The sequence below is a fragment of the Solanum dulcamara genome, chromosome 2 (assembly GCF_947179165.1).
Source record: "Solanum dulcamara chromosome 2, daSolDulc1.2, whole genome shotgun sequence".
Taxonomy (NCBI): Eukaryota; Viridiplantae; Streptophyta; class Magnoliopsida; order Solanales; family Solanaceae; genus Solanum; species Solanum dulcamara.
The window spans coordinates 35,030,081-35,039,420 of record NC_077238.1 but is presented as its reverse complement, the minus strand read 5'-3'; the positions used below and the strand labels follow the sequence as shown (position 1 = coordinate 35,039,420).

The following is a 9,340-nucleotide window of genomic DNA, read 5'->3' as shown; positions in this document are numbered from 1 at the left end:
TTGAAATTAATGACTGTCGTGGAGAAGTTGAAACCCAATAATTGTATCCTAGAGATTTTCACTCATAGGAAAGAAAAAATTCACAGGTCAAAACTTCAAAATTCATCATCAATTGCTGAAGTTGTTCCGTGTTTTAGTTGAGGATATTTTGTCCAAATCTTTTCCCGTGACCAATATTAATAGCTTTTAAAATAGTGGCTAACACTTGATAGCATGAGTTAAAAGTAGGCTATCTACCAATTTTACACTCAAATCTTGAATTTATGGAGGTATTCTCGAGGCATTCTAGTCGTACATGTTGGTTCTCCATGATAAAAGAAAATTGAAATCGATAAGCCAACTAAAACTTGGTCAGTGAGACTTGAAAGATTGCTGCAAAGTTCATGGGTCCAAGTGAAGACAAAGCAATGTTTCTCAAAACACAAAAGTGCTCCTCTTTATAAACAAGGGGAAAATGACCTTCAAGATTTCACCTACACTAGGCACTAGGCAGTATCATGGAATATGCTGATAGTAAGAGCAAATTTATGAAATTATCTATAAGGATGAAGTAACCTCGTAATCTCAACATAACAGGAAAATTGGTTATTTTCCACATGCTTAGTACAAAGGAAAACAAATATTTGCAGAATAACTTGATATTCCAGTCATTGAGTGCTTCCAACGGGAATGTTCCTCATAAAATCTTCCAGTGATTTAGCTCTAAGTAATAATCTTTCATCCTGCAAAAAGCTAAACAAATAACAAATTCTTTGTGAGAAACATCGCCTGGGAGCACACTCAATAGAAAGCAATCAATTACATTTATGTAGATGTAAAATGTCCAGTTCCAGTGGAAGTACAATTAAAAGGAAAAATGCTTATCTGTTAAGGCAGACATTACCAGCCGTAGAAAGCACTAACCTGGACAGCAGAATTATAAACACCAAGACCATGCACCAAGATATGTTTTTTTGTGTATATTTATATCCACACCTCACATATTACTATTTTTAAGAAATGAACCCAAGATCCAGATAATTGTTCTGTCGTCAAAAGCCTTCATTTGACTATCATTCTAGTTTTCAGTCCTATCAGGACCAGCTCAAACAGGCTTCTCCCTATCCATGAACGTATTCCAGAGCCGATGAGACAGCTCACATTCTTTCAGCACGCATTCACCTCTCCAAACTTCATATCTTGAGAATCCCAATAGTATGAATTTGCTCCTTCCATAAAAATGATAATAAAGAATAATCCGAGAGTCCACCCTGAAAGCTTGATATACAAACCAACATGCTAACAGGACCAAAAGTCTAGAATAGAATGCAAGAAAGCGCTTTACATAGAAATCCACAAAGCACTGTCTGCGCCCAAGTCATCACTATAAATAATCAGGCCACATGTGATTATCACAATATGAATCAGAACATATAAAATTTCTCCTATTTAGTTTTCTTTATCTTTCTTTCATTTTCTTCTCCCCCTTACCTGACAAGTTATTTCTACTTCTTCCATCTTGTGCTTAAGCTCATAGATTAGGATATAGCATCCAACTTCCCCTTTCTGCCCCACATAAATGGGAGTATAAAGTTATCCTTATGTTGAGATGAGATAAACTATACTTGTTCTGTCTTTTTTTCCTATGACAGTCATGACAAAGAAACTTGTCTTGATGGAATATTCAAGTGAATTCTACTAATCAGCCCAAACTTCCAGATTGAGCACTTACTGATTGGATGGAACTACCCCCACATTTCTCATAACAGATAATTTACCTTTGCCCCAAGTTATTAAATAAGTTGAGCTATAATGATCCATGATATCCCCTAGAGAAGTCAAAAATTTAAAACTATCTCTAAGCCTCATTAATTGAGTAACTGGTCAACTCACTAGCGGCTAGGCAAACTGCATTTCAATTTATATATATAGACACGTCTATATGTGTGTGTGTATTTCTATATGTACATAATTGATCAGTAAATAAAGTATCGCACTGCATTCATCATCAAGTGAATGCTGTGGGTGTGGAATGTGCATTACAAAATGTAACAGCTAAAATTTATTACTATACAGGTGTGGAATTGAAGAAGTCTAATAGGCTGTCTAACTATTACACATCAAGTTCTAACATCAAAACGCCAATAGGGAAATTTATATACACGTATTTTCCTTCAAACACAATAATAGATGTTTTTAATCGAACTAAGCTTGATGAAAGGAGTCTTGAAGCAACGGTAAGAGCCAACGTGTGACCTGGATAACACAGGTTCAATCCATGGAAACCTCTTGCAAACACGCAAGCTAAGGTAGCGTATAATAGATCCAATGTGATCTACCCTTTGCCGGACCACGCATAGCATAGCTTAGTACATTGGGTTGCCTTTTTCTATTTGATAAAGAATTTCAACCTTATTTACAAAATGAATTTAAACAAAAATATACCCAATGTAATCCCACAAGTAAAGTGTGATCCCATAAGTGAGGTCTAGGGAGGGTGGGTTATACGTAGACCTTACCCCTAATCTTGTGCAGAGGCGGCTCAAGCATTTCGATGGCCTAAAGCAAAACATTAATTGGAGGCATTAAACTTTTGAATAATATTTCGTACTTTTTATTTATTTATTGAAAGTCTATTCTTCTGGGATTTTTTTCAGATGTAAAGTTATTAATATATTTCATAAAAACTATTTTGAGATGCAAAATTGTTTCTTTCTTTTTATATGAAAAACTTACTTTTCCTATTAATAGTATTTCCCGTTTCAATTTGTTTGTCTGATTTTAACTTCACATAAATGTTGAAGTTTAATAAAAAGGTAAAAAAGACTTTTGAATATTAAACTAAAAATTGAAACGGACAATACAATTTTATTTTATTTTTAAAAAATACTTATAATAATTTTATTATTGCTAAAAAGTGAGGCCCCTCAAATTTAGAGGCCTAAGGCAAGTGCCTTATTTTGTAAGGCATAGGGCCACCCCTGATCTTGTGTGAGATAGAGAGGTTCTGGTAGACTCTCGGCTCAAAAAAGCGTTTATATAAACAGGTTTAACAAATACAAAAGTAAAGGCTATGGAGAAAATATTGTAGAAAAGAAAAGTACCGACAACAAAAATAGTAAAGTATGACAAATACAAGAATAAAACCTATGGAGAAAATACTGTAGAAAAGAAAGTATTGACAACAAAAATTGTAAAGATAACCCCAGTAAGAAATGAGCTTAAATCAGGAAGAATTTTGGTTTCTGACGGGGCTTTGGGTACATTGGGAGTTTAGGACTAGCTCAAATCGAACGCTGCCTCTAGTTGTGAAGTTCTTTTAGAATTGTACAAGAAAGCTCCCGTGTTGTTTAGAATCATCCACCCTTGCAAGCACAACACTTGGATTATCCTAGAAATTTGCATTTGCACTACATATACATGTGCATACGCACACACATGCATTTGTTTAATAAGTTCGCTAGAGCATGAGACCTTCGGTAAAATGAATAAAAATAAAATTAAAACACCATCCTAGAGCCACAATATCTCCCTAAAAGGATGATGTAAAAATGAACCATTATTAAACACTGCAACAAAGAGCAAATGTCTAAAATAATTATTTTAGCAAGAGTATTCATCAGAAACCAGGAAAGCATTGTGCACTCGGATCTATACCAAACTTGTGCTTTTTCATCCAACTTAAATGATAACAATATCATCCAAATTGTTACGGTGCGATTAGTTACTCTTCTTTCATCTTTTTCCATCCAATCCTAGGACAATGAAACATGTCTGGATGTTATATTCTAACCAAAACACTTCAACAAATCTTCCAGGGCTAGCACTATGAAATGGATAGAACTTCCCCCTCATCTGATAACTAAATTTTCCCTTTGCCTACACATAGGTAAGACTTTTATGATACCCTAGTCTACCCTAGGGAAGTACAATCATACTTACCTTGTTGATTAAGCAAAAGAACATTTTACTAGCTTCTAAATTAAGTGCAAATTGTTTTGCTTGCTCAGATGCTTGCAATTGATTCTAGCAATAAAGTAACACATTTACTCTCACTGACTTTTACCATATCATTAACATTCTGTAATCACATTGCTAGCCCATGTTATTTTATACGAACTTTGGTGTAGGTGTTCGATACGGGTGTGGATCTAGAGGTCGGATCCTTATGATCTAAATTTTAAGATTCAGGGGCGCAGATCCAGGTACAGATATGGATGCAGGGATTCAGCTAAAAGTAGAGTTATATATCTATTATGAGATATTGTATGAAAAACTTACAAGGTAATACGAGGAGAAAATATTGATCAAGAGTAGAATCTCAAAGGAGATAAAAGAAAACAGACTGACAGAGAAATTTCTAAACACAAGTTATTCCATTTTCTTCAATTCCACCTTAGCTTTTGTTTTGATTTCTTAAATCATAGGTATCTGTCCCAAATTTCTTTGTTGATTTTGGTAAAAGCACCCAAAATAGGTTGACCAAATCCAGTACGGATCCTACACCTACACTCACAACGTGTCGACCCGGGTGCGGCACTGAAAGTGAAGAGTCCAAGCAACTTATATTTACTATATAGGTTTCATATTGGGGGTCCTTAGACAAAGGGCAGGAAGTTCTCTATATTCTTCTCCTGGACCTGACCAAAACAAAGTAGAGGAAAATAAAAAAAAATTGAGCTAAATTAGCATTTTCTATTATAAACATCAAGTGAGCTGACTGAAAATACGGATCTGTTCAGCATAATATGAGTAGAATAATATCAAAATATGTTAATGATTTAGATTTCTGACGTTGACGAGTTAGTGGACATTTTTAACCTTAATTGTTAGTGGGGACAAAGGCTAAATAAGCAGAATACTACAAGCTCATCTGGTGGATTTTTGCTGAAAATTATATGTTAACCTGCCTATGGGCTTAACCTACATTCATATTCAAACTTCAAAAGCAAGCAACTGTTGAGACACAACCAAAATCAGGAATGGGACTTGAATTGTGATAATCACAACCCATAATGAGGGGTTGGGTGGGTTGGGGAGCGGGGAGGAACTTGTTATCAAAGTGTGTGTCTGGTAAAGAAGGAATCAGCGAAGGCAGTGATAGGAATTACACTTTACCTAGAGGAGCAAGAAACCACACTTCAAATATGGAAGAAAGTGCAAGCAAATATGAGGAGATTCTGACAAGCATATACTGAAGAAGACGAACAAGAATATGTAAAGCACAAAAATGCAGAGCGTTTATATGATGAGAATTTGGTATGTGATAAATGGGAACTCAGCAACTTCCTTAGTTTTTAGGCATTTCAGTTTAAGTTTATGAGGACGAGGCCTTAACCCTTATTGTCAAAATAGAAAAGAGACTACAAGGGAAGAAGGGAAGGGAGGACAATAAAACCATCCCTACTAATACAAAATCTGATCACAGAAAGAAGAATATATTGGTGAAGATATTGACATGTTCAATAAGCTGTGATGGGAGAAAGGTCAATTTACATAATAGGAAGAAGAGAGTGAAGTTAGGTAAAGAATAAAAAATATTCTGCAAATCTATAATCTATGAGAGGCCACGCTGTGGAGAGAAAGAAGGGGAGAAGGAGAAGATAAGGGAAAGGCAAGAGAGTTGGATGACTGAGTACATCGCTTAAATACAAGCAGAATTTGTTAAAAGAATAAGATTTTCCAGTATCACATGGATTAAATGGATGCAACATATTAGCAATAAAGGGGAAATATACATAAGTGAAAGCAGTTTTCTGAGGTGTACCCCTTCTGTATTGTATGTCTAGTTAGAGTAAGATTTTGCGTTTTAAATTAACAGTTGGTTGAACTTGTTTACATGTCTAATGTACTCTCTAGTTGTATATTCTTGTTTCATGCATTAGTGTAATATTATTTTGACTTAGAAAAAACCATCCCCACTTTCAAATCAAATCAAAAAAAATCTGATCAGATGTGCCATAATTGATTACATCCTGAAAAGGTTGTCCAAGTTGTGCAAGAAGTCACACCACAAAGTTTTCATAATATGCTACTATAATGTGATGACATTTACATAAAAGGAACCATATTAATTAAAGTAGGGCAGTTGACTTGCTCAATAAGCTCTAGTTTAACACTGCAAACAATTCAAAGTACCTGCATCAGCCCCTAAGCTTCTCACCGGAAATATCGTCAGTCTCTTCACCATCTTCGTCTTCATTGTCCTCATCGTCATCATTTTCTCCATTGTCCCTTATTTTAGCAATTTCCACCTGTGCCCTCTCAACTATCTGTTTCTTCTGCACCTCCAACTCCCTTTGGAAATCCCTTCTCATCTTCTCCAGCTCCATCATCTGCTTCCTCTTACTATTCTCAATCTTCTCATATATCTGCCCGAACCTTTGAATTGAATCCGCTAGCAACTTAGCAGACTCATCATCACCCTGCCATCCTCCGGAACCCTGCTCTTCCTCTTCATCATCATCCGCATCTGATCCTGCAGGACTATCTCTCATCTCATCCAACACATTCGACCTATCCAAGTACATTCGTGGGTCCATAAACACATACTCCCCTGAATCGAGCCCACAACCCAATCCACAATGCCCTTTCATCCTCAAATTCATCAACATATCCATTTTCTTGAAAAATGCCCACTTGCTATGAAACCCACCTCCATTTTTCTCCATTTTTGTTATCTCCTTCTTATACTTCTTCTTTAGCACATCTAATTGATTCCTACACTCAACTTCACTTTTCTCAACACCAATCATTTCTGTTACCTTCTCTGCAACTTCACCCCAATCTTCAGCCCGTAAGCTCCTCCGTCCCAGCTCCAAGTACCTCTCACCCCACACTTCCAACAACACAAAACTCTCCTCTTCACTCCACATTTCCTTTGAACCCGGACGAGGGGCAAATTTGTAATTTGAGACTAAAGTTTCCAACTTTCTCTTCTTTTTGCCCTGAAAAGTACCATACTCATTTTCTCCACTGCTAAATTCTTGGTTGTCTTCTTCATCATCAGATTCTTCATCATCATCATGATGGTTATATTGAAATTCATTATTATACCCATAATGGTTATTTCGTGGATAAGAGCTAGGGTTTCGAATTGAGCGTCTTGATCGAAGAGAAGAAGAGTAAATGGCAGCGTTGGGTCTTGAAGGGTATGGAGTTTCATCATCAGAATCATTCATATTTACGAAGAAGGGGTTGGTGAAATTCAGCTAGGATTTATGGTGAGTTGCAGTGACAAAGGAAAGGAAAGGAAATGGTGGATTTTTAAGATCCCTAGGGTTTCTAAAAGGATGCCTTCGTTTTTGATGTGATGCATCCAAAATTCACATGTTAAGCATTCGCAATATCATTGCCCTGCAAGTCCCACCCTTTGTATAACAACAACAACAACAACCCAGTGAAATTCCACATCGTGTAATCTGGAGAGGATAGAGTGTACGCAAACCTGACTCCTACCAATGTAGGACGGCTGTTTCCGAAAGACCCTCGGCTCAATAAAAGCATAGAAAAAGGTCAGACAAGAATATTAAAGTAAATAAGTAGATGACGAAAATGGTCCAAACAATAGTATGATCAAAGCACAAAAAACAGTAGATATTATTATTGGATAATAACATAAATACCATAAATAACATACATCAGAGTACAAGAAATCATAGAGCGTTAATACGCCTACGAATAAGGGAGAATAAAATCACTATGTACTAGTCTTCTACCATAATGTGTGTCCTCCAAACCCTCCTATCTAGGGTCATGTCTTCGGTAAGTCGTAAATGCTCCATGTCCTGTCTGATCACCTCTCCCCAATATTTCTTCGGTCTACCCCTACCTCTTCTGAAACCATCCATGGTCAGCCTCTCACATCTCCGCACTGGTGCATCTGGGACTCTCCTCTTCACATGTCCAAACCATCTCAGTCGCGTTTCCAGCATCTTGTCTTCCACCGAGGCCACTCCTACCTTTTCTCGAATAGCCTCATTTCTAATTTTGTCACTCCTGGTATGCCCACACATCCATCTCAACATTCTCATCTCGGCAACCTTCATCTTTTGCACGTGGGAGACCTTAACTGGCCAACACTCCGCTCAATATAACATAGCTGGCCAACTCCCACCCTTTGTATCTTTTGCCATTTAAATTAACAAACTACTTTTAAAACAAGAAATTGATTAACCATTCATAAGTTCCATTACGGAAAAATTATGGATAAAAACAAAAATACAAATCTATTTATGGAACACTAGTTTAAGTTTTTTTTTATAATAAATCACTATATGTTTTTGTTTTTAACGCAAATTCCTCTCTCCTCTCTCCTCTCTCCTCTCTCCTCTCTCCCTTGCGTCTCCTCCCACTGCCCTCTTTCCTCCCCCCCTTTCTCTCTCTCGTCCTTGACAATAAGAAAAAATACACTCAAATATATTATTTATTAATTGTATTCAATCAAATATAGATGAGAGATTTGTATTTTATATCAATTGTATTTGAAAAATTATATTTGTATTTTGTATCAACTATATTTATATTCATATCAAATATAGATGAGAGATTTGTATTTTATATTAATTGTGCTCGAAATATTTTTGAAAAACTAAATTTATATTCAATTGTATTTGTATTCCGTATTTTTATATTCGTGATACAATGATACAACATGTGTTCATCCTCTATCCTCCATCTCTCGAGCTCACTTGTCTCTATCCTCCTAATATGTATTCTTTTGATACATGTTTCTGTATTTTTTCCTCTAAAATCAAAGTATAATTGCGAATTGTAATTAACGAAACTGTAGCTAAGGAGTCCTATTTAAGGTCTAATGTTTGATATTTTTGAAAGTTTCCCTTTTTACTTCTTTATCAAACATAACAAAATTTTATATTTTATAGCAAAACTGGAACATCAGTTTTGATTCCTAAACAAAAATGCTATATGAGGAGTTTTAAAATCCGACGTCATTTAACAGAGACATTAAAATCCTTTAATGAATTGAAGTTTGGTTATTGGTATAATGGTGTTGTATTCTAGAATTAGTATTTAAGTAAGAAGCTTGGGATTAAAGGATGCAAGAGAATTGTTTTGGAGAGTAGCAAAAGAAAGCAAGGGAATCATTTCACCCATTGAGTCGGGTTCAAGGGAGTTCCAATTGAGATTTCAATTTGCGGCTTTGCTATTTTAGTCGTGGTCCAATTTTGCGGTCAAGGATTGTATGTTGAGTTATATAAAACTAATACCTTGTATGTTGAGTAATATAAAAATAATATCGCGTATGTTGTTATAATAAATTTGTACAAATATTATATAGAAGTTGTATAATATTATTGTAGTTGTATTATATTTTTCAGAGAATCTAACATGAATTTTT

General features: G+C 35.6%; 1 protein-coding gene across 1 annotated transcript; it reads right to left on the bottom strand.

Annotated features, from left to right (window-relative positions):
- Positions 1-390: 390 nt before the first annotated feature.
- Positions 391-7,351, bottom strand: LOC129880495 (trihelix transcription factor ENAP1). Its single transcript, XM_055954559.1, has 2 exons — positions 6,118-7,351; positions 391-732 (listed from the first exon to the last, which is right to left on the bottom strand). Exon 1 carries the CDS (start codon positions 7,158-7,160, stop codon positions 6,123-6,125), a length of 1,038 nt encoding a protein of 345 aa, XP_055810534.1. The 5' UTR covers positions 7,161-7,351; the 3' UTR covers positions 391-732; positions 6,118-6,122.
- Positions 7,352-9,340: the final 1,989 nt, after the last annotated feature.